General features: G+C 44.4%; 2 protein-coding genes across 5 annotated transcripts; one reads left to right on the forward strand and one right to left on the reverse strand.

Moving 5' to 3' along the window:
* Window positions 1-409: 409 nt before the first annotated feature.
* slc6a8 (solute carrier family 6 member 8) lies at window positions 410-12,094 on the reverse strand. The gene is made up of 13 exons (XM_058083595.1): window positions 11,467-12,094; window positions 8,753-8,884; window positions 8,402-8,678; window positions 8,097-8,229; window positions 6,193-6,327; window positions 6,012-6,115; window positions 5,818-5,942; window positions 4,835-4,947; window positions 4,461-4,598; window positions 4,284-4,386; window positions 2,843-2,943; window positions 2,555-2,725; window positions 410-2,472 (listed from the first exon to the last, which is right to left on the reverse strand). The coding sequence occupies exons 1-13, from the start codon at window positions 11,726-11,728 to the stop codon at window positions 2,344-2,346; spliced, it is 1,923 nt and encodes a 640-aa protein (XP_057939578.1). The 5' UTR covers window positions 11,729-12,094; the 3' UTR covers window positions 410-2,343.
* Window positions 3,301-23,574, forward strand: gripap1 (GRIP1 associated protein 1). 4 transcript variants are annotated; one of them, XM_058083594.1, is made up of 31 exons: window positions 3,301-3,410; window positions 6,545-6,645; window positions 8,734-8,864; window positions 13,243-13,309; window positions 13,419-13,480; window positions 13,570-13,596; window positions 13,707-13,814; window positions 13,879-14,041; window positions 14,139-14,278; window positions 14,352-14,385; window positions 14,812-14,978; window positions 15,206-15,253; window positions 15,328-15,359; window positions 15,437-15,484; window positions 15,569-15,668; window positions 15,757-15,834; window positions 16,123-16,215; window positions 17,214-17,348; window positions 17,455-17,550; window positions 17,691-17,801; window positions 17,877-17,978; window positions 18,043-18,156; window positions 18,237-18,314; window positions 18,752-18,847; window positions 19,022-19,078; window positions 19,265-19,364; window positions 21,045-21,175; window positions 21,256-21,372; window positions 21,445-21,538; window positions 21,688-21,860; window positions 22,587-23,574. In XM_058083594.1, exons 7-31 carry the CDS (start codon window positions 13,737-13,739, stop codon window positions 22,665-22,667), a joined length of 2,466 nt encoding a protein of 821 aa, XP_057939577.1. In that variant the 5' UTR covers window positions 3,301-3,410; window positions 6,545-6,645; window positions 8,734-8,864; window positions 13,243-13,309; window positions 13,419-13,480; window positions 13,570-13,596; window positions 13,707-13,736; the 3' UTR covers window positions 22,668-23,574. The 4 variants fall into 4 exon arrangements, with proteins under 4 accessions (XP_057939577.1, XP_057939573.1, XP_057939576.1 ...); XM_058083590.1 differs by lacking the exons at window positions 3,301-3,410; window positions 6,545-6,645; window positions 8,734-8,864 and adding an exon at window positions 12,566-12,740; XM_058083593.1 differs by lacking the exons at window positions 3,301-3,410; window positions 6,545-6,645; window positions 8,734-8,864 and adding an exon at window positions 12,566-12,740 and having other exon boundaries at window positions 14,908-14,978; window positions 22,587-23,573.
* The last annotated feature ends 585 nt before the right edge of the window (window positions 23,575-24,159 follow it).

The raw sequence follows: 24,159 nt of genomic DNA on the forward strand, positions 1-24,159 counted from the left end.
TTTGCTTAATTTAGAAAACACTTTGCCCTCCTTGGATCCCCCAGCCTTGCTAAGATCTAGTTTCTGTGAGGACGTCAAAAGTGCTGACTAGTTCATTTTGTTGTCTCTATGTGGTGCTATAGCAAAGTCACGTCACCGGCCTTTCGGAAAGTGCCGGATCCATTTATAACTCACGTGCAATTCACTACCAAAACCAGGTATGGAGCCTGTTAGCATTGCTTAACGCTAGGCGGGGTGTACTGTCAAAGTGGCTTAACAAACCCAGGATTTGTGCTTAATTTGTGCAGCTTGACAAAACCGGTTCTCGATAAATAGTGACGGCATCTTCCAATGAGTTAATATCTGATATCATATCTGATATCCCATCGAGCTATCGTGCTGGAGCCATATTGTACTGTGTTATTGATGTACTGTAGCTTGTGTATGACTCCACTAAGGATTGGCTTGTGACTAATTAGCTTTAATGGGGGAGGGGCTTGCAGTTTTAAGTAGTATAGTGATGCTCTTTGTGTCCGTGTTTGTGAGCACACGCACGTACACAGGTGATTGTATCACATTAGTTTTATTGCTGTTATTTGGTTAGCGAGCAATGATCACATGACTGATGTAATTACAGTCCAACGAGCGGCCTTGTTTACGTTCCTGATAATGAAGCCATATTGGCTGCTTATGTGTGGTAATGTTAGATCAAAGATTTTCTCTGGAGGAGATATGCTCTGCTCGGACGTAAACAACAAAAAAAGTGCAGTAAGACCATTTTTTTTCACACAAAGAATTAATTTGACACTAAAAGCTCATTCATATAGATGTTCAATTCAGTCATTTTTTTTATCCCAGTAACAAAATACTTAGTTGATAATTGTTTAGTCTCACAAGAGTTACAAAAAAAGTTAATTTAGCAAAGTAAATGTCACGTCTAAGTCATTCACTGAAACCTCACTTCCTGTTTGCGTTCATCCTGACACTCTTCCACAATAAAGTGACAAAATGAACTGTTATTTACAACTTTTCACATTTTCAGTGCTTCTTTCTGATCACATGACCATGATGAACGCTAGAAGAAAAACATGACATCATCTTTTCTAGAAGCTAACGCGCTAAATGATTAGGATAGCGACTCGAGTCGCAAAGGCGATGGCTCAGCTGATTGGCTCCTTGCCTGGAAGTAGATCTGCATTGACCGTATTTGGTACATCTTCTGAGTTTTGCTTATGAAAATAAAACCCATTAAAGCATGTTAAACTCACCAAACACTAAGTTTTCAGCACTTTGAAAAACAAAAACATTACGAACAAAAAAAAAAATCCCTTTTGTCACCTGTAGATGGGGGGAAGCCTTGACAGGCTTCACATCTGCCAAAATAAAAGCCCCACCTACTGTTGCTTGTTCACGTAGCAACGCAGCATGAAAACACCTAAAGCCGAAACAGGAAGTCGCGAGGTAGCCACAGCTGGGAGGCGGAGCTTGAGGAAGCCATGAACACTTAGGACCTATTCTCCCATGAGGCAAAGGAATAGAGCCGGCCCAAGGCATAAACGAACTAAGCACCTGCTTGGGGCCTCCAAGAGAAATTAACTTAAAAAAAAAAAAAAGTAATTATTTTTTTCATGTGTGAGGGCCCCTAAACGCATCCACGTTTTCATAAAGAGTTTGATATATGTTCATTGTTGCTACACAATATAACAAGTGAAACAAAAACAACCAGACAGGAAGAAGATGATGTGGTTAGGCAGTGAAATGTAGCCAAATATTATTCTTGGACATATCATTTAAACCTATAAATGCGCTTTATCATTTTACGGATTTCAGTGATATTCATAATTGCTTGGAACATTCCCGTGTTTTCGGACAACCCTTAAAAAATGATATAGCGGCAAAGTCCACCTCCTTAGTTGATGCGTCTGCAAAACGCACGGTGGACGTGTCAGGAATTCGAATAAGGGAAACGCACGTAACTCCAGACATGTAGAAAAACACAAATGGGAGAATAGGCCCCATACTGCATTAAAAAAAACACTTCCTGTTGGTTTGTAGCCACGCCCCCTCCGGCTGCTATTAAGACAACAACGTAAGGCAACTCTTACGTCTTCTTGCACTGGAGTATTCTGAGTGGGATGGGGGGAAGGGCGGGCAAGGGAAGAACTTTGGCACTTTTGACCTGTCAGAGGTCAAAGGTCAGGTAAGTGTCAGAGAGGAGCATGTGGCGATTCACAGTGTTGATATTTTGGCGGGTCAGACAGGAAGACGAGCGTGATAAAGTGCGATTTGAGTCACTTCCTTTGGGCCTCCTCAACAGGGCATGTGACGCGTCCGGATGGTCACGTGGGGGGCGGGGGGTGGTGGTCACATGACACTCTCGAAGATGATGACCTTGTTGTCATCATTGGCGGGAGAGCTCAGTGACTTAACGTCAGGCGCCATGTACTCCAGGTGGTGAGCCCCCCACACCGGGCTGGTCAGATGGGCCCAGCGCTGCAACAAACACACACACACACATGTAGAGCTTAGCACGCTGCAGATCAAACGACAGCAAACACGAGGTGTGACCTCCAACCTCCGCAAAGGATCCCTTGGCGAGAAAGAGCTTGTAGATGAGGCTGACAGGAATGCACAACATGGACGACAAGGCCAGGCACCAGCCCAACACTTCCCCCCACCACGGGTAAACGTACGTGTTGTTGTATGTCAGCGCCTTATAGTTGACCAGATGGAACAGGAAGATGCCCTGAATGCAACACACATGTTTAGCAGTGTGTCCCAGACACCACTTACAATGCAGCAAAAAAAAACATAATATACATAAAAAGTACGCAATGGCAGTCAATGAGTGTGTGAGACGCACCATGCAGACGCAAGGCGTGATGACGGACCAGCACCACTTCATCCAGGGGAGGGGCCTGTACCCGATCATTCGTGCGATGTCATCCATGAAGCGGTCGGCACCTGCCAAGCGATGACATCATCATCATTATTTAGCATATCACCATGTGACAGACGAGACTTATGCACTCCATTCAGCAGGGGATAAAATACTATATGTAGCATTTAACTTGTTTGTAACTTGTTTGCATTTCCATAAAGTTGAAATGAAAAAAAAACACTGGCTTTTTCTCTCTGTGTAAGGAAATGACAAACTAACACCACACTACACTACATTCCAACACATACTATACAAGACTGCCATAAACGACACCACACTACGTTACTACTGTTGTAAATTCCCCTTGTTGTAAATGTCATGTTTGTCCAGGCACTGTTCACGGCAGACTTCATGTTGGTTTTTGTATCAGGCAACTTTCGGGGCAACTCAGAGGTCCTCAGTAGAACCACAACCGAAACTTGAAAGTTTGAAGCTTGACGTTTGGAAGCTTGTCTTTGTACTTGTATGTCTGTCAACGTTAGCGATAAAGGTGAGTTCATTTTCACGTGTTAACGATCGTATTTATATGCAAATTAGGCGACGAATATCGTCCATTGTTTTGTGTCCGCCTGTGTATTAATGCTAACATTTGAAGTGCTAGCTAACCTGTTGGCGCCCTTTTCGTCATAAAGCCAAATACAGTATATGTGTGTGTATGTAAATTAGCACGTGCTCCTCTAAGCTCGTGCCTTACTTTACATGTTAATGTTCATTCATTACAGAAACCAGACTCATTAAGACATTATACAAATTAACCTGTGGGATGGAAAAAATCGGACTTTAAAGAAATAAAGTCCATACAGTTCTTTTACTGTGTCGGGACTCACACAGACTGGAGTGTGGATGAGGTTCTCCAGGGAACCCACCTAAAGCACATATAGCTTCAGGTATTTATACTATACTATACTATGCTGCACTGTACTATACTGGACTACATTATATTACACTAGATTGTCCTAAAGTACACTACACTGCACTCCACTACACTATGTTTGATACATTACTTATACGTATATAAGTCAGTAAGTTACTTTTTAAAAGAAATGTTGTCATATCACACTACAAAGGGGAAAATATTACATTTGTTACGTTTGTTCCAGTGCTGGGCAGCTGGACGAAATTAGCAATCAATTCTTAAGCGCCGCATCCTTGTGATGTCTTCCCATTTACATAATTGCACCCGTCATTGCTTCTTTTTTTGTCGTAGTCGGAGGAACTGCACCATAGATTTTTGGAATGTATAAATAAATATAAAATATTTCATGTGTTGCCATGACATGGCTTTAAAGAACAATTTCACTAAAGTGTCTCCAGGACTAACGTCTTCCTCTAGATGAAGCACTATTTAAGAAGGGCACCGTACCATACACCCAGGCCACCACGATGCATTCCCAGAAGGCTTGCCATAGCAGCGTCATCCCGCTGGCTGAGTAATAGTCAAACAGCTGGAAGACATACATTCCTCCCTGGAAACAACAACAACAACACGTCACGGTTTGATTCCTGGACCACGTGGTGCCAATGTGAGCGTCTCACCGACCTGCGTCACCATGGAGATGTCGATGATGAAGCACAGCAAACAGCAGACGGCGACAGCGAGTTCCCTCTTGTAGCGATGCTCATATTTGCTCGGGAGAAGATCCAGAATCCCTGTCACAAAACCTTCCACGCCTACGAACTGAACACACACACATAAATCAATTGATTGATTGATTCAACCGTTAATCAATGTGATCGGTGTCGGCCGATCGCACTCAGGAGTGATCAGAATCGGCAGCATACTACCCTAATCGAGGCATCCCTAATATATCTGTATGTGTGCTTGTGTGTGTGTGTTTATATGTAGTGTGATTAACATTATTAGCAAAATGCTAAGCTAAACTAGCCTTGTGTGTTTGCGTGCATGCGTGTCACCTGACTGTCTAGGCCGAGCAGCAGCAGCATGAAGAAGAAAAGCCCCGCCCATAATGGCGCCACTGGCATCAAACTGACTGCCTTTGGATACGCGATGAATGCCAGACCTGGACCTGATGCGCACACACACACGGACACACACACACACGTCATGTGACTCAGGGAAAGTGGGTGGGGCAACTGCGCTTCCTATTATTATAGTGTGAATGTTACATTATTGTTGTTTGGCGCACCTTCCTATTACATACATTCTACTTATATAGCTCTAGACTGCTTGGTTTGTAATCTGGAGGTCCTAAGATCAAGTCCAGAGATACTAAACTATACCATGGAGATGAATGCAGGTGTGTGGTGCTTTTTTTGGCAGAGTTTTCACTTCTAAAATGTTGATTTGGGGGGTGCAAGGTATTTATTTTGCCCCAGCGTGGAGCCGGCCTCGGATGGCATCATACTCTCAGCTGCTGTCAGGTTGAATTCCCATTAAGTGTGACATCTTTGATCTGACATCAGATGTGATGGGACAATTAATACAAAAATGTACATGCTGGTTCAGACGGTTTCATTAAGTCCGCTCCGACAGACAATGTAAGAGCTGGCGATCTTTCAGGGCACCTTTGGCGCGCTGTTTTGTCACGAAATTATCACTACGCCAAGCTGAAAATTTGGACACCTCCCCTGGTGCACCGCCATTCCCGATTTGAGCTCAAACTACCAATTTACTCTTGCTTTCATGACACGTCTTAGTGTATTTCCACAGCATTTCAGCCCAGCTTCAGCTTCCGAATGGCTCCTGCGTTCATTCTAAATAGATTTTTGTGCCTTTTCAAAGCGTTTCCATTTTGCTTCTGTCTGCTGACATTGCATCATCTAGTTGTTATTATTTTACCATGACAACATGACTTCCTGGAATGTGCAGTGCCGCCATGAAGCCATATTTTCCCTCTAAAAGTGAGCATCCTGCCTTTCAAAATCCAATAGCTCACCTGACTCTGCAACCTGCGAGATGTCGACGCCCTGCTCAGCCGCCATAAAGCCCAAGATGGAGAAGACCACAAAGCCGGCAAAGAAGCTGGTGCCGCTGTTAATCAGTGCCAGCACAAAGGCATCCCTGATGGCGGGAAAACACGCATCGAGTCAATGAACGTTTGGCTGATGTGCACAGGTGTGTGCGTCTTACTTATAACAGTCATTGTTGAAGCGGTTGTAGCTGCCTAGCGCCGTCAGCGCTCCCAGACCAATGGCGTACGAGAAGAACACCTGTGTCCCGGCGTCGATCCACACCTGTGGGGTCAGAGGTGAAAGTTCACAACAGGATCTGTCAAACATTTGGTGGATGTTTCCCCCTTGCGGGTCCTGACCTGAGCCTCTTCTAGTTTGGACCAGTCAGGTTTGATGTAGTACATGATGCCATCATAAGCGCCAGGAAGCGTGACTCCCCGGACCAGCAGGATAATCAGAACCACGTACGGGAACGTTGCTGTGAAGTACACAATCTAAAACACACACATGCACGGATCACATGTCTGCCAAATGTTCTAGTACAGCATGAGAAAATAAAGATGAGAAGAACACAAACAGGAACCTGAGATCACTACACACATACACACACGATCACCTGTTGTTTATATAATCCTCCATCTTGGCAAACTCATTCATTCATTCAACACAACATAAAACTATATTTAATGCATTTGACTTTCTGCTCTCCAGATGGCCCTGCTGTTGTCAAAAGAATGCCGGCTTTTCCTCTCTATGGAAGGACAGCAGCGACAAGCACCTTACAGCTCACACACGCCTTCAAAATGAGAACGGTACAGCATGCGTCTCTCATTTCTTTGTATTTTATTGTGCCATTAGAAAGAATAATAATTCATTCATTTTCTACCACTTTTCCTCACAAGGGTCGTGGGGGGGGGCTGGAGCCTATCCCAGCTGTCTTTGGGCGAGAGGCGGGGTACACCAATCACAGGGCACATATAGACAAACAACCATTCACACTCACATTCATACCTATGGACAATTTGGAGTCGCCAATTAACCTAGCATGTTTTTGGAATGTGGGAGGAAACCGGAGTACCCGGAGAAAACCCACACATGCACGGGGAGAACATGCAAACTCCACACAGAGATGGCCGAGGGTGGAATTGAACCCTGTGAGTTCTGCGCGCTAACCACTCGACCGCCGTGCTGCCCCAAGAATAATGATGTCATACTTAAAGTTAAGTCATTACAAAGTCATGGTGTATAATTTACACCATGTACAACTTTATATTATTGCTGACTGTAATCACACATCAATTACATTTTTTTTAAATGATCATTATTGCCCTGTGATTGGCGGGTGAACAGTCCGGGGTGTATCCCACCTCTTGCCCGAAGACAGCTGAGATAGGCCCCAGCATACCCGCGAACCAAAGTGACGACAAGCAGTATAGAAAACAGATGGATGGATGTCATCGTTATTGTTTTAGAATAGAATGATTCTCTGCCTCCACTGACTGCACACCACTGCTGCGTGGACATACTGTGTGTCTTTGTGAGCACGAGTCTGCGTGAAGATATGTTGTCTTTGTGAGGACACTGAGTCCACGCAAGCTTCAATCCACGAGACTGTGCGAGGGTGCGTACTTGAAAATGCTACCTGCTGTTGAACACCAACACGAATGTTTGTGTTGATAGAGAAGATCCGTGAGAGTGAGCATACACACACACACACACACACACACACACACACTGTGAGATAATAAACCCCCACTCACACACCACCATGATGACCTCTATGTGCAAATGTGTGATGTCATTTGTGATGGTCATGTGACCTCCATAACTCCCAACACACACACATACGTGTGCTGCATCTCTCAGTCACGTCCCACTGCAGAATAAGTAACCCCTCCCCCTCTGCCACCTAGGACCAATCACAGCCTTACGGTATGAATAGACAGCCAACTCCATCCCCACCCCCTCCGCTGCATCGTCATGGAAACGCTTAGTCTGCCACGTGACAGCGAGTGGGCACACACACACACACACACACACACAGAGCTTTAAAGAGTCGTACGTGCACATTATCTTTAGCTTGTTTGCTTTGACAGCTGATCAGTGACCTTTGACCTTTGTCAGTGTTACATCAGCACGCACACACACACACAATTTGAGGACACGATGACAAGGTCAGTGTCACATGAACTCTTGGCGGTGTGATGATGTCACTACCATGTGAGCAAGGGAGCGTGTTTATGGCGTGTTGCTGGCACGTTACCTTTCCCGTGGATTTGACACCCTTCCACACGCAGAAGTAGACCAGCAGCCACACGGCCATCAGACACAGCAGCAGCTCCCAGTTGATTTGACCCGGGTCGTCCAGGCCCGATGAGATGTTCAGAACCTTGTTCCTGCAGACAAACACACACATGTACTAAGCTAGGCAGTTTAGCTTTGCATCTCGCTAATCCCTTCCACTTCGTTTCCTGCTAACAGATAATTGTTTCTTCTGTGACACACAATATGTTACATTACTACAAATCACATTGCACTACATATCCTATTAAGAATTGTAGAACTCACTCCCAGAACTCAATGATAGGGGATCTGGCGTGGGCGAGGTCGTCGCAGGACAGGTTGCCGTTGGTGACGGTGGGGTGTGTGTGGTTATCAGTGGCATTGTTGCAGTGATGGAGACTGAAGGCGTCCACGCAGGCGTACGTGTTCCAGGGGTTATCGCACGTGGACCACGGCAATTGGGCGCTGAAGGAATTGATGAGGTAGTAGAAGGCCCACGCCAGCACCATGATGTAGTACGTGTTGCAGAAGAACACAATCACCATGGACGCGTAGCCCAGACCTACACACACATACATACACGTACACAAATTAAACTTCCTGATCATATTGCACAGGTTTGGGGGCGTGCGCTACCTTTGAAAAGCGGTGCGATGTTCCACACATTGATGCTTCCAGCCTTCATGAACTGACCCAATGAGATCTCCAGGAAGAAGATGGGGACTCCGCCCACAAAGACAATCAACAGGTATGGAATGAGGAAGACGCCTGATAACGACAAGGAGGACAATCTTCATTTGTGACCTCATTAAGGTATAAATGCACCATCATGACCTTCCAGACTTTGGACAGCTGCTGTAACATTTTATAACTTCATTCATCCAAGCCGGGTGTGTAAAACAATTACAGCTTGATCTTAACTCAGACTCTCGACCTTGATCAACCTTTTACCTCTGTCCTGTAAGTAAAGCCCAAAAGTCCCCCAGTCGGTCTCAAACACCGAGACAGAGGTCAGTAACAGATACTATTTATTATCATAGGCTCTAAAATACTCACTTGACTCATCATTGTTCACACAGTGTGTCTTTATTTCCTTTGGGAACTAGTTTTTCCATACAAGTTGGACTGTGTATTGTATTGGTTTCAGAGTCAGGTGCTACTATGATAGGCTCAAGTACAGTGGTGCCCTCTTCCTGATTTCCATGTTTGGGACATTTGTTTTAGATCAATCCATGCATTTTCTATGCTGCTTATCCTCACTAGGCACATTAGGCAGGGCAGAGCACATATAGACAAACAACCATTCACACTCACATTCACACCAATGGACAATTTGTCTGGAGTACCCGGAGAAAACCCCCGCGTGCATGGGGAGAACATGTAAGCTCCATACAGAGATGCTCAAACAGATATTCAACAACCCAGGTCTTCCCTATCTCACCACTGTGAGGCCAACATGCTAATCCAAAAGAACATCATCAACAGTAAAATATGGTGGTGGTAGTGGGACTTTGCAATTAAATGCCATTCATCTTATCACTCTTCATAACATTCTAGAGCAGGGGTGGGCAAACTACGGCCCGGGGGCCACATCCGGCCCGCCAAGTGTTTGAATACGGCCCGTCCGTTCTTTCCAAAGTATTTCATTTAAAGATATGATTAAGATATGCCTTTATTCGTCCCTCAGTGGGGAAATTTGTACTCAAATTTGTAATCATACAAACTCAACATACGAACTGGCATCATGGCTTGAGCCAACCTTTTGATGGTTTTATCAATTTTGTTATTTGATGTGGTCTGTTGTTTACAAAGTGCTCCTGAAAAAAGGGACACAATCATAATGATGATGATAATAATAATAAATTTTAAAATATTTAAATATAAAATATTTAAATATAAATATAAAATAAATAATAATAGCAGATTGCATGACACTTTTACAGATACAATAATACCAGGTGGACTGTTACGTGTAAAATATATAGTCTGCCCCCCCGTTTTGTTAAATCAATGCGGCCCGCGAGTCAAAAAGTTTGCCCACCCCTGTTCTAGAGGATAAGCAAATTGTCATTATAAAAGGCAACAGACTTTTATTTTAAATATATATATATATATATATATATATATATATATATATATATATATATATATACTATATTTGTACTTCATTCTGAAAACATTTGGCCATGACTGTAAATGTTTATAATTTGTGTGTATTCTCCAACAGTGCGCTTTCCTTTACGTGTGAATCCCACTGCTGCATCATCTCACATGCGTGCACGTGATTGGCTGAGAATGGAAAGTGACACTTTAGCATGTTAAACTGCAAAGCTACAGTTAGTGAGCTAATCTGGCTAATCCGAGCTAAATCAACATGCTAAGTGAAGAAGAAGAAGAAGGAGAAGACTAGGACAGAAATGACTTGGTCACGACAACCCACGGGAGCGAGAGTCAGCGTTAACCAGGTCACGCTCGTTATCTGCATTTTATTACATGCCAACAAGTTGATCATTCACAAAAGTAAACAAATAAAATGTTCGCCTCTACGTGTTCAAGACACAAGAAGGCTGGTCTGAGGCAGGCAAAGGAGGCGAGGAGGCGGAGCCTGTAGTTGTGCCAATAGGATTAAAGGATTACTGGCAACTGGCACTAAACTGTGGCGCACGTGATGATAATGATGATGTCACACCCCCCCTCAAAACATCTCTGCGACCTTTGACCCTGACTAGACATCTTGTTGTCATGGAGACAGGAAGCCAAGCATCACTTCAAGATCAATAGGTTCATGATTCACAGGCGGGTTACTATCGCAATCAGACTGATGACTCATCCAAAACACACACTTGCGTTGACCTTGATTGCGTGTGTGTGTTCGTGTGTGTTTGTGTGTGTGTGTGAAGGATGGGGATGAGTGCAGAAAAGAAAGAGCACCGAAACCAAGGACACAAGACATGGAGACATGGATGAAAGATGCAAGAAGACAAGACATTAGCTGTTCACGAGTTAATGCGTTAACAAAGGTCAAACCAAGATGGCCACCATCAAAATAAGTGACCTTCAAAAGTGACTAGTGTTGTGTCACACTGGCCCCGCCCACCAGCTTGCTGCACATGCATCATGCACAACATCACTTCCTGCCCATGGGCGACCGAGCGACGTAGCTTTCGTGCGTTCAATCAATTATCAGTGCAAGTAAACATTGGCAAAGTCAGGTGACCACTACTAGTAAAGGTTAGCCTAAACAGGTGAGTGGGCGGGGCCAGGAGTAGTCTTCCCTTCTTGGGTCACTAAAAGTGAAGTTAGTTGAGGGGGAGGTGTTTGTGTGTATGGGGGGCGGGGCCTGTTCTCACCTCCTCCGTTCTTGTAGCACAGATAGGGGAACCTCCACACGTTCCCCAGACCCACAGCGAAGCCCACACAGGACATGATGAAGTCCATCTGTCTGGTCCACGTCTCCCGCTCTTGACGCCCTGGCTCCGCCCCCATGACTACGCCTCCTTTCTTGCCGTCCGCCGCCATGAGCGGAGCAGGGAGGAGGAGCTGACTCCTTTTAGCCTCCTCCAGGAGGAGCAGAGAGCAGGAGGACGAAGTGGGAGGAGTCTGCTTTTCCATCAATCACTCAAATCACTAATAGTAACAACAATGATAAGAACTAATAGGGATTACTTATTTGGAATGTTCCAAAGCGCGCGCTCACACACACACACACGAATCCTGACTGTCTCAGCTGTCAATCAAACCAAGACGCACGCGAAACACTTTTCTTGGCTGGCTCTCGTTCCCCCCCCAAAAATAAACAAATGACAGAAAGTCAAATATAGAAATAAAAAACGCTCTCCGTCGACGTTCAGAAGCAATCCACAAAACATTTGAATGTCAGCTTGAAGAAAGTCATCAGATCCTCGCTGGGGGGGACGGGGGGGTCACCTCCTGTTAGTCCTCCGGGTGTTCACGGGAACGCGCACATCGCCATCACACGAGAGAAACGCTGAGAACTCCAGCCTTTAAAGAGGCTGCTGGTGCTTACGTCACCACACACGCTCCGCCCCCCACCTGTCGCTGACGTAACGGGGTCTCCCTCTCTCTCAGACGATGAATCAGATTCATGCATATAAATGACCAAATAGATTAATGAATGAATGCAATCTTTTACTAATTTTTGGGCCATTTGTATTAAAAAGTTAACGTAGGTTAATGAATGAATGCCATCGTTTACTAACTGTTGGGTCATTATTATAAGTTAAGTTATGTAATGTTTTGTAATTATTATTTATTGTTATTTATTATTTATTACGTTATTTATTATTATATATTGTCAAACGAAGGATGATGTGATTGGGGCGGGGCTTAGACCTCATTAACTAATGAGGTCACAGGTCACTAATTGTATTTCTTGGTTATTCAAACTCTTCGCCTGCTGCAAACAAAAAAGTCTTTGTCTCCCCCCAGTGGACGTGGCGCCAAATTACAACAATTCAGAGCGAGAGCTTCTTCCGCCGCTGTTTCTCTTCTCTCAGATAGCTTAGCTTAGTTTAGGCTAGCATAGCCTAGCATAGCCTAGCCTGCTGGCTGCGGGAGCATCATGTCGCAGGCTCTTTCAGAGGAGGAGTTTCATCGTATGCAGGTACTAAGAAACACGACAGCTGTAAATGTCACGTTGCAGCGATTTCACATTGATAAATGCCACTTTTTAGTTCGCCTTAAAGCCGCCAGGTGAATTGTTATTGGGGTTAGCCAACTGAGGCTAATCATTCGCCACTTGGGTGGGACATATATCTAGTCAAAGCTGTTTCGTTTGCCTTGTTTTGGTCTGACTGTGTTATTTGAGACGTGATAATAGCTCTGGACCGGACCACAGATGTTATCGTTAATAGCCAAGGAACCTTTATCGCCACCTTCACGTAGCGATCCTAGCCTAGCGACCCCGTGACAGGTCACATGACACGCTCCAATATGTTGTTATTTTTATTCCCAAATTGCGCTTTGACACAGTCATCTTGAACAGCAACTAGAGACTGATTTACACATGCTAATTTGTCGTCATAGCATACACAGTCGTGTTAATGTATTAAATAGCGTGTCAGAAAAATAATAGAACTTTCATGATGGTAAATATGTGTGCACAGGCTCAGCTGCTGGAGTTGAGGACACATAATTATCAGCTGTCCGATGATCTGAGGAAGAACTCGGCTGGTAAATAAACTAAACTCTCTTTTAATTGAATGACGTCATCTTGTGTGGCACCCCCTTTTAGAAGCGTCTTCATCACATGAGATGATGATGATGCTGTGTGTGTTTTCAGAGCTGAGCGCCTTGCGTAACAAGAATGTGGTGCTGGAAAGAGATTTTGCTAAAGCACAGAAGGTAAGGCATGTCACAGTATTTTGTTTTTTATAATCGACATTTGGCTGATCAGATGAAGTTCATGAGTGTGGTGCTTTGTGTCTCCTCAGGCTCTGAGTAAGAGCAAACGAGCCCAGGTGAGTGTTCCTCTGTTACCGTGGTTACCGAGGCTCACTTTCTTAAACAGCCCCCTCTAGTGCTTGACTGTAGTCTTAGGCTGATGGGATTCAATCCCCCATATCTGCAGGAAGTGGAAGCACTGCTGAGCGAGAATGAGATGCTACAGGGTAAACTTCACAGCCAGGAAGAAGACTTTCGACTGCAGAACAGCACGCTTATGGCTGAACTCTCCAAGGTACCGTCCACTTGTCCACTTACGGTGTCCACTTGATGTGTCACCCCACGTCGCCTCCTTGCAGTTGTGTGCCCAGATTGAGCAGCTCGAACGGGAAAACCAGCATCTAAAACAAGAGGGCGTGGCCACAGCTTCCCAAGGCAGCACTGACCCCGCCCCCAGTCCCGCTGATGAAGAGCTGCTCCGCCTCCAGGCAGAGAACACCACTCTTCAGAAGCAAGTGCGAAGTATGTTTGCAGATGTCAAACCATCATCATTAATGGGTGGTTGTCACAGAGGGGGGGCTTTTTAATTTAATTCGTAAGCTGTGTTGTTCCCTCTCAGCCTTGCAGGAGCACTTTGATCAGCAGAGAGCAGAGAGTGCTACCGCAAGGACAGACGGCTCAGCCAATGGAGTGTGTAACGTTGAATTGAAAGGGGAGGAGCTAGCAGCAGCAGAGGGATCCAATGTAATTGTACAGCAGGTGATTGACAGAATTTTATTAGAGTGCTCTCGGGTTGCCTCGGAAACCAATCTTGTTTACTTCCTGTTTGCAGACAGAAGCTCAGCAGGGACAAAGGAATTTACATGGTGAGGCTCATCAGCAATTTAAGATTGATGCTTATCACAGTCGTTGTTATTGTTGCAGCACTACTCTATTGAAGCTAGTAGACCCTCCTTTTTTGTTTTTGTCACTTTGGCACACTGACTCAGTGCAACACTGCTAAAACATTAACACAACACTACTACTGTGACACTAGCACAACATTATTGTAACCCCACTATACACAAACACAGCACTGCTACAGTATATCTTTACTAAAACACTACCATGACACTACTAAAATATTACTACAACACGGCGCATAATAAAATACTATCACAACACTACAAAAACAATCATCGGGCTGAACCATCCTGAGCATTTGAGAGGTGTGTTATATATATATATATATAGTGTGTGTCTGGCACACTAACTGGTAGACTGCCCCCTGCTGTGTGCGGCGCCCCCTTTAGGCCTGTCAGAGAAGAGCGTAGAGGAGATTGTAGCTAAGCACTCAGCGCTAGGCTGGTCGGCTGCTCTGTGTCCATTAACTCACTGCTTTGGGGCAGAGCTGGAGGTCGCCCTGAACAACCAACACGAGGAGAAGAGGCTGCTGAGGGAGCAGCTGCGCCACCTGGAGGTACACATGTACTTTACCTGTCAGTCACCTGTCACCGACCCTTCTCTGTTTCACACACTTGCAGACTTGCAACGTCAAATTTATTTTAGAGAATTGTTAGAAAATAATATTCCTCAAGGTTGGCAGGTCATCTGTCACTCACCTGACACACACATGCACATAAAATGACGTTAACATAAACATGGATGTTGTTGTCATGTGACTTTCTCTGTCCAATCAACATGCAGGCGTCCAAACAGGCCGAAATCTCCAAACTGCTGGACGACGTCTCTAAGGTAAACGTCACCTGATGCTCTCATCCTGGTCTGAATATTCTCACTGATCCTGGAATGATAAAACTTTTTTTCAGCTTTCTGACAAGTTAAAAAAGAAACAAGAGAGGTGGGGCCTCTTTATCATCATCATCATCATTGTCACTATTTACATACCGAAAAAAAAACCTTCTTTCCTTGTTGCAGTTTCCAGCGTCTTCAGGCAGAGAAGGAAGTTCTGTACAATGACAGTAGGTGAGGGTAGCCCCGCCCACCATCCCAATCACTGTCACAACAGCCCACTGAGCGAATAACCTTCTGGCAACCCAACATGTGCAGGACAAAAATCGAGGAGATCAACCAGAGGAGAGACGAAGAAGCAAAGGCGACCAACGCACGCGTCCACAAGCTTCAGTCTGACCTGACGGCAGCCAATCAAGTCAGAGATGAAAGTTTCACCTCAGTTGTGACATTTGCCACACGAAGGAAGTGTAGCAGGCGTTTTTTTTCTCTGTTCTGTGTTTTAGACTCTGTCGGAGTTGAGAGAAAAGCTGCAGACCGACGACAAGGAACACCAGTTGGCTGTGAACGCTCTCAAAGAGCAGGTAATGCTCCTCGTCAACATCTCGTTCCGAGGCCGTTTACTTGGGCTTGTTCGCTCTGCAATGATGCATGACAGCATGTAGCGTCTGAGAGGAGTTTAGCGCCACCTTCTTTTGTTTTAGTCATGAAGTGGCTTCTTTAAATGACGTCTTTGTGGCAATATTTAGATTAAATTAGATTAAATGTAAATTTCCACTTCTTCCTGCTCCTCTTCACTGGAATCTGTCTCCTGTTTTTCCTCTTTTTTTCCTCTGCTCACCCCGGCCTGCCTGCCATGCATGACACTGCAGGTAGCAAGTCAGAGTGCAGTCAGTCAGGAGCAGGTGGACAACATTCTGCAGGAGAATGATGCTCTGAGGACTAACCTAGCTGCACTAGAACAGGTAATCTAGACAGGCAAAGCATAGTCCAGGCATGGATAGGTCAAAGTAGGGTTGCGCCATATGGAAGTCGGCATATATTACAATATTTTTAGGATGTACGTATGACGATATGTCTTCTTTCAGAATCAGAAATAGTTTTATTGCCAGGTATGATCAAATTTGGTGAAGTAGGTGCAGACACATCTATTAAAAATGAGAATACAAAATATACATTCATTCATTTTCTACCGCTTATCCTTACGAGGGTTGCGGGGGGTGCTGGAGCCTATCCCAGCTGTCTTTAAGCGAGAGGCGGGGTACACCCTGGACTGGTTGCCAGCCAATCACAGGGCACATATAGACAAACAACCATTCACACTCACATTCATATACCTATGGACAAATACCTTGGACTCCTATAGAGCAGCTACACACAATAACCTGCACAGAAAACTTTCTAGATCTTCCAGAATCTGCACCTATTTCCTTGGACTCACCTCAGTCACTGTCAAGCTGTCTTCATATAGACAAACAACCATTCACACTCACATTCATACCTATGGACAATTTGGAGTCGCTAATAACCTAGCATGTTTTTGGAATGTGGGAGGAAACCGGAGTACCCGGAGAAAACCCAGGCATGCACGGGGAGAACATGCAAACTCTACACGGAGATGGCCAAAGGTGGAATTGAACCCTGGTCTCCTAGCTGTGAGGTCTGTGCGCTAACCACTCGAACACCGTGCAGCCTAGAACTAATAAAAAAAAAGTTTGATTTATATTTCAACCTAAATACTTCAGACGTATAATTTTCAAGTAACGATATCTTTTAAAGCTACTGAAAATGATCAGTGAGAGCAGTAAGCCTAGAACAAAACAAACAAACACAAGTTCCTGCTTTGCCAGCTTCCAATGTTCTTCTCTTGCCCTCCTCATCCTCAAATGTCTTTTAGACGTAGTTGTGCTTAGGAGCTCAGCGTGAAGACGGCGATGTTCTCAGGCCTGTTAAACCGTTGCAGATTCAGACAAGCAAGATGCAGGAGGTCAGTCTGTTGCGTGAGCAGCAGGAGGCGCGAGCGGCCGAACTGCAGCAGAGTCAAGCGGAGCAAGAGAAGCTTCTGGCCCAGAGAGATGACTTGGACTCACAGCTTCAGGTGGGCTTCATTCCCATACTGTTTGACTTCTCACACTTACAGAAGCCTCATTTCATATATCATAAACAAACATTCAATAATAATCCTTATTCCTTCTTTCCTTCAGGAGTCCAGTTTTGCAAATAGGAAATTGTTGGAGCAGTTAACAGAAGAAGGACAAGAGAAGGATAAGCTCCTGAGAGAGCTGGATGAGACCAAGAAGGTACATACGCACTCAAACAGCTTTTGTTTTAGTGTCATTTGTCATTTATTTATTAGTTATTTAGCCTAACTTAGCAAATACAAGCGTTATCTGCGCTCTTTTACCCATAATGGTATGAAATTGTACGATTGTGTGTGTAGATAGCAGAGAAGAGGAAGGCCATGCTGGACGACATGGCCATACAGCTCAACCAAGAGAAGTCTGACCACAAGGAGGCGCTGTCGGACCTCAAACTGCAGCACGAGAAGGAGGTGAACCTCCACCGTGTTTCTCTCATGATGAGGACACTTTGTTTTCCCTGGAAAAATGATCATTTTGTCCTGTAGGTCCTCGGTGTGAGGGCACGCTATGAAAAAGAGCTACGAGGTCTTCATGAGGAGAAGAATCGCTCCGAGGAGGAGATCCGGCAGCAGCTCCGGGACGAGAAGGTAAAGAAGATGAAGAAGTATCATGACAACAATGATGTAATAACCAAATGAGTTTGTGTTTCAGGCTCGTAGCAAAGACCTGGAGAGTCTTCAGATGAAAGTGGAAGAATTCCATGCTCAACTTCAGTCCATGGAAGGAACCAAAGGATGGTTTGAGCGACAACTCAACGAGGCCCAGGTTTGTATGTGCACACCATTTGATCAATTACCAGGACATCATTCTCTCATGTATTTATTTGTGTGTGTGTGTGTGAGCAGGAGAACATGGAGAAGATGACTGTGGAGCATCAACAAGCTATCAAAGTTCTACAAGACCAACACACACTTGATCTGCAGGTATACACACAAACGCAAAAAGATATTCAATCCAATCCACTTTATTTATATAGCACATTTTATAAACAGAGTTTCCAAAGTGGTGCACAAAGTATTAAAATAAAAAGTAAAAATAAAATACTATAAATAAATAAAGGTACAAATTGAATTTAATCCAAAACTAAAAGATCAAATAAGAAATGAAATATTAAAAACAAGAAGCAAAGCAGTAAAAGTATAAAAAATAAAACCAATTAAAATAAAAGAAAATTAAAAGACACAGGACAGGATATGAAAAGAATATGAAAAAGCCAGAGATATGGACAGTTATTCTGAACATACACTTCAACTATGCACACACACACACACACACAATACAGGAGATTTCATATGTGTATATATGTTTTATGAGTGTGTATGTGTGCGTGTTTACCGTCCCTGTCTTTGTTGCATTGCAGGCCAAGCAGGTTGAGTTAGAATCAGTCCACCAGCAGATGCTGGAGATCCAAAAGCAAAGAGACGAACACAATGAGACCATCGGCAAACTCAAACAGGTAACTACCAAACTACCAAACTCGCCACTTGTTGCACATGTGTGTGTGTGTTTGTGTGTGTGTCCACCACGTGCAGTTTGTTAGCCACACATCTTCATTGTTAATATCCTACATATTACCAACACGATAAAAGTACGTCAACACTTCTCACCTGTCACAATTCTTCTTCTACAGGAAATCAAAGACACTGTGGATGGACAGAGGATTCTGGAGAAGAAAGGAAGTGCAGCGGTGAGTGTGTGTGTGTGTGTGTGTGTGTGTGTGTCATAAGACCGAAAAGAAGGAGCCAATACATAGAACAGACATACATACAGAACAAGTCAAATATTTGGAGATATATGCTTTTATTTTGTCAGTAATTAATATGTTAACATTGTGTGTGTGTGTGTGTGTGTGTGTGTGTGTGTGTGCACGTAGCTGAAGGACCTAAAGCGACAGTTGCAATTGGAGAGGAAGCGAGCAGACAAACTTCAGGAAAGACTTCAAGAGATTTTGACCAACAGCAAAACCAGAACAGGTATCAGTACCAGTCTGACCCGTTGGTGACCCCTAGCATGGACATGTGCATGAACTGGCATAAGGAAACCAAACAGTGGTACTTTGTGCTGTAAAAAAAAAAAAAAAGTAGCCATCACACTACGACGACCTTTATTATTTCTGTGCTAATTGCTGCCATCCAGGTTAAGATGCTCATCATAAAGTCAATAAAGGGCAACAGTTTTGTCCAGTAGGAAATTGTTTTACACAATCACTTAAACGGATAGCACTGTAGCTCGTAGAATTGCTTCTCATGTACATTTTTAGCCGAGGTCTCACAAGAGAAACAGCAAGCAGAGACGAGATGTGGGGTTACACCCTGGACTGGTGGCCAGCCAATCACAGGGCACATACAGACAAACAACCATTCACACTCACATTCATACCTATGGACAATTTGGAGTCGCTAATTAACCTAGCATGTTTTTGGAATGTGGGAGGAAAACGGAGTACCCGCAGAAAACCCACCCATGGACGGGGAGAACATGCAAACTCCACACAGAGATGGCCGAGGGTGGAATTGAACCCTGGTCTCCTAGCTGTGAGGTCTGTGCGCTAACCAGTATTTCATTCATTCATTTTCTACTGCTTATGGTGCTGGGGCCTATCCCAGCTGTCTTCGGGCAAGAGGCGGAGTACACCCTGGACTGGTGGCCAGCCAATCACAGGGCACATATAGACAAACAACCATTCACACTCACATTCATACCTATGGACAATTTGGAGTTGCCAATTAACCTAGCATGTTTTTGGAATGTGGGAGGAAACCGGGAAAAAACCCACGCATGCACGAGGAGAACATGGAAATTCCACACAGAGATACCCAAGTGGGGAATCGAACACGGGTCTGTGACCGGCGCGCTAACCACTCGCACACCGTTCGGCCCTCGAGTGAACAATGGCGAATAAAAAGAGAGAAGGAGAGTGAAGTCACTGATGTGTTACAACATTGACTTTTATGGCAAATGTTGAACCAAAAACAACAAAAGGTGTTGGTACGAGTTGAACCTGGATTGGTGGTTGTCAACATAAGTGGTCGTCGACATAACCAAAACCAAACCTAGCCTTTATTTGCACATGTAGGGAATGATAATGGGTAATAATAAAGGATTTTTAATTTATGGATATAATTTTCATCCATTACCCTTTTGGGTGTCAATGAAAGCGGTTGACCATGTCAACCACACATAGATGGCCGAGGGTGGAATTGAACCCAAATCTCCGAGCTGTGAGGTCTGCACGCTAACCACTCGACAGTGGAGTCCAGCGGCAGCAGGATGTGAACTCTGCATCAGTAGGTTCTGCCTCAGTCCGGAACCTTCTCTTCAATATTTCATACAGTGCTTTGATTCCCTCTAACACACACACACACACACACACACACACACAGTATCATGTATAATCTATAAGGACAGATGAAAGTTTAAAAAGCTTTGCTGGACAAAGCTGACAATCAGACATTTTTAAGTAGTCCACTTCGATTTGTGTCCTGTGCCAGGAGCACCTGCCTTAAAAGGGGTGTGGTCTTGCCTTAAATGGGTGTGGTCTTGCCTTAAAGGGGGAGGGCAGTAACATACTATCCTTTGAAGGAATGTGATTGATGTCCATCAGGAGACGGGTAGTTGTCTTGCCTAACAGGAACTCATCCACTTCCTTGCAGGCCTGGAGGAGCTAGTTCTATCTGAGATCAACAGTCCAAGTCGAAATCAGCAGACAGGAGACTCGTCCTCTGTGTCGTCTTTCTCCTACAGAGACATGATGAAGGAGAACCAGAGTGCTAATCAGAGCAAGGTGAGTTAAGTGTATCAGTCATGTGATCGGCGTTGTGAAGACGACTTACGCCTGTTGTTGACGGCGATGGTGGTGACCAGTCAGGAGGAGGAAGTCCTCAGTGTCAGCGTGCCGCCGACCTTTCTGACGACGAGCTGGGAGAATTATTCCAGAGGCTGGCTGAGGTCCAGCAGGAGAAGTGGATGCTGGAGGAGAAGGTGAGGACATCGGTTGTGGATCTCATTGGTTGTCCCGCCTGTTATGCAACCCTTTTGATGTTTGACTGACAGGTGAAGCATCTGGAAGTAAGCTGCTCGTCCATGGCTGAGGACATCTGCAGGAAGAGCGCCATCATAGAGACATACGTCATGGATAGCCGCATTGGTGATATGCACACACGCATACACAGCTTCAGTTTCAAAATAGTAAAATCCCACATTTAACACACATTAAACACATCATCACTGCTTGTCCAAATCTCAGTCTTTGTGTCTTAAACATGTCCTAAACATATCTTTATCACAACTCCTTAGACGTGTCAGGCGGTGCTGTCGGGGGTCACGGAGCTTCTCAGGTTGACCGAGGAGGTCTGGGGTCTGTGTTGAGGGACTTGGTCAAGTCCGGAGACGAGAACGTGCGTGAGATGAACAAGAAGCTGCAGAACATGCTGGAAGAGCAGCTGACCAAGAACATGCACCTGCAGAAGGTATCGAGCACACCACTCATTGGCCTGCACCACCCACCCACCCACTCACAGTAATAATAATAAATAATAATAAATAATAATACATTTTATTTGTATAGCGCTTTTCAAAATACTCAGACACTTTACATAAGAATGGAGTTGAATAAAAGCAAGTAAACAGAGTAAAAGATACATTAAAATACAACATTAATTCGTTAATACACAGTTAAAACATGAGTAAAAGCGGGGCGGGGCACAGCAGTCAGGTATAAAGTACTGCTAACTTGCTGGAGTCATGTCCTCCTTGTCTTTGTCCACGGATGATGATGTCAGAGTGGACACTATTTTGTGCTCACCCCATGCTAAGCTAGCATGCATTAGTCATTATGGAAGAACAGGCGTCCCTGCTAAAATGTCCTCTATTGGCCACATATAGAATACATTTTACACTCTATTCTACAGGACCTGGAGGTTAAGCTAGCAGCATGCTAAGCTAGCATTAATCATTATGGAAGAACAGACGTCCCTGCTAAAATGTCCTATTGTGACGACGGTTACTATTGACCACACATAGAATACATTTTCCGCTCTATTCTACAGGACCTGGAGGTTAAGCTAGCAGCATGCTAGGCATGCTAAGCTAGCATTAGTCATTATGGAAGAACAGGCGTCCCTGCTAAAATGTCCTATTGTGATGACGGTTACTATTGGCCACACATAGAATACATTTTCTGCTCTATTCTACAGGACCTGGAGGTTTTGTCCCAGGAATTAGTCCGTCTCAGCAAAGAACACGGTCCTGATGGGAGTTCATCTTGCTCGGGGTGAGACCCTTCCGTATCATTCACCTCAAGCCGAAAGACTGGGCTCAGACTAACACCTGGGACCGACTTCTTGTGAGACTTTTTCATGGTCCTTGACTACTGTCTGGATTGTTCTTGTCCTTATCCCAGGCTGTGTTTAAGTGCTGGAATGTGCCCATCCATCCATAGCATGCGGGGAATGGAAATCTTCTTAATAATGAATGTACTGTAATTAAACCATACATTTATTGTTAATCTCCACCTGGGCCCGGCCACAGCCTGACAAATGCGAAATGCATTGAAATGGAACACTTGAGCTCTCATTGCGCACCTAATCCTCATTTACCCCCCCACGGACCCACCCCACCCCCCTTTCCTCCCAACAAACCAGGAAGCCTATTTGAGGGTGTATCCACTCATGCCTTCATACTATGTCTATATCCTGGGCATAGTTCCCAGTTAACATGCTGGGTCCGGACTACTTCTTGGAGCATCTGTCTCAGTCGAATGTGAGTGAAATATATTTAAAAGATATCATTTTTATTATGTTTGTGACTTTTTGGCGAATTGAAGAGAAATGAATCATCTCGTCTGTCTTGGAAATCTGTGTCTATGTCCTGCTTCCTCTGTCGGATTATTTATAAAAGCAGACACTACTTAAGACGCCCTCGACTACGTCCTGGGATGCTCCCTTCTCCGGCTTCCCGTTTGAGGGCTTGGGTATGTCCTGGCAGTGTGATGATTGATTGTGAGGTTAGATGTTCCGTGCAGGAGTCAACAAAAACAACAATGTAACTGATCAATTGGCTAATTGAAATTGAAGAAAATGTTGTTATAAATAATATTTAAAAAAAAAAAACCTAGAATGTAAAGAGATGCTTTTTATCGTGAAGCCAAATAAACATCCTGAAATGGAACATTGGTATCATGACTTTACCTTGTAATTCCTGGTCTCGGACGCTTGAGGCTCATGTCGAACCCCGTCCAGTCATTTCTAAAAAGTTTCTTCCTAACCCGGAAGTGGGACTCTGCCCCCACTCCTCTCTCTTTCAGAGTAAAAGTATTGTTGCGGTCACAAAGTTTTGAAGGTGTCCACTGGGAGATGACACCAATTAGCCGTCAGCGACTTCCTCTTCCGTTGAGAGCAGAAGATTGCAGAGGTGAGCGGATCGGCTTGGCCCGTCTGTGGGTTAATCGAGGGTGGGGTGCTCTTAATTAAAGCAAAGCTCGCTGGGACGCTTTACTTGGACGAAATACCCATCATGCATCAGTGATGTCATTAACCTTTATAACTTTATAAATTCTTTTTTGTCTACTTTGAACATATTTTTCTTCAACTCTATTGCGAGTGATGTTTTTTTTACTCGGCAGCACCTCTGGTGATTGTCTCCAAGTAGTGCGCTCTTTTTGTTTGTTTTGATGCCGTTACTTCATGGTTCATAACGTAAAACTAAGTTTCATTCAAATGAATAACAAAGAATACATACAGTATGAACACTGCAAAGATAAGTCTGTAT

Source organism: Doryrhamphus excisus, chromosome 10 (genome assembly GCF_030265055.1).
Source record: "Doryrhamphus excisus isolate RoL2022-K1 chromosome 10, RoL_Dexc_1.0, whole genome shotgun sequence".
NCBI classification, from domain to species: Eukaryota; Metazoa; Chordata; class Actinopteri; order Syngnathiformes; family Syngnathidae; genus Doryrhamphus; species Doryrhamphus excisus.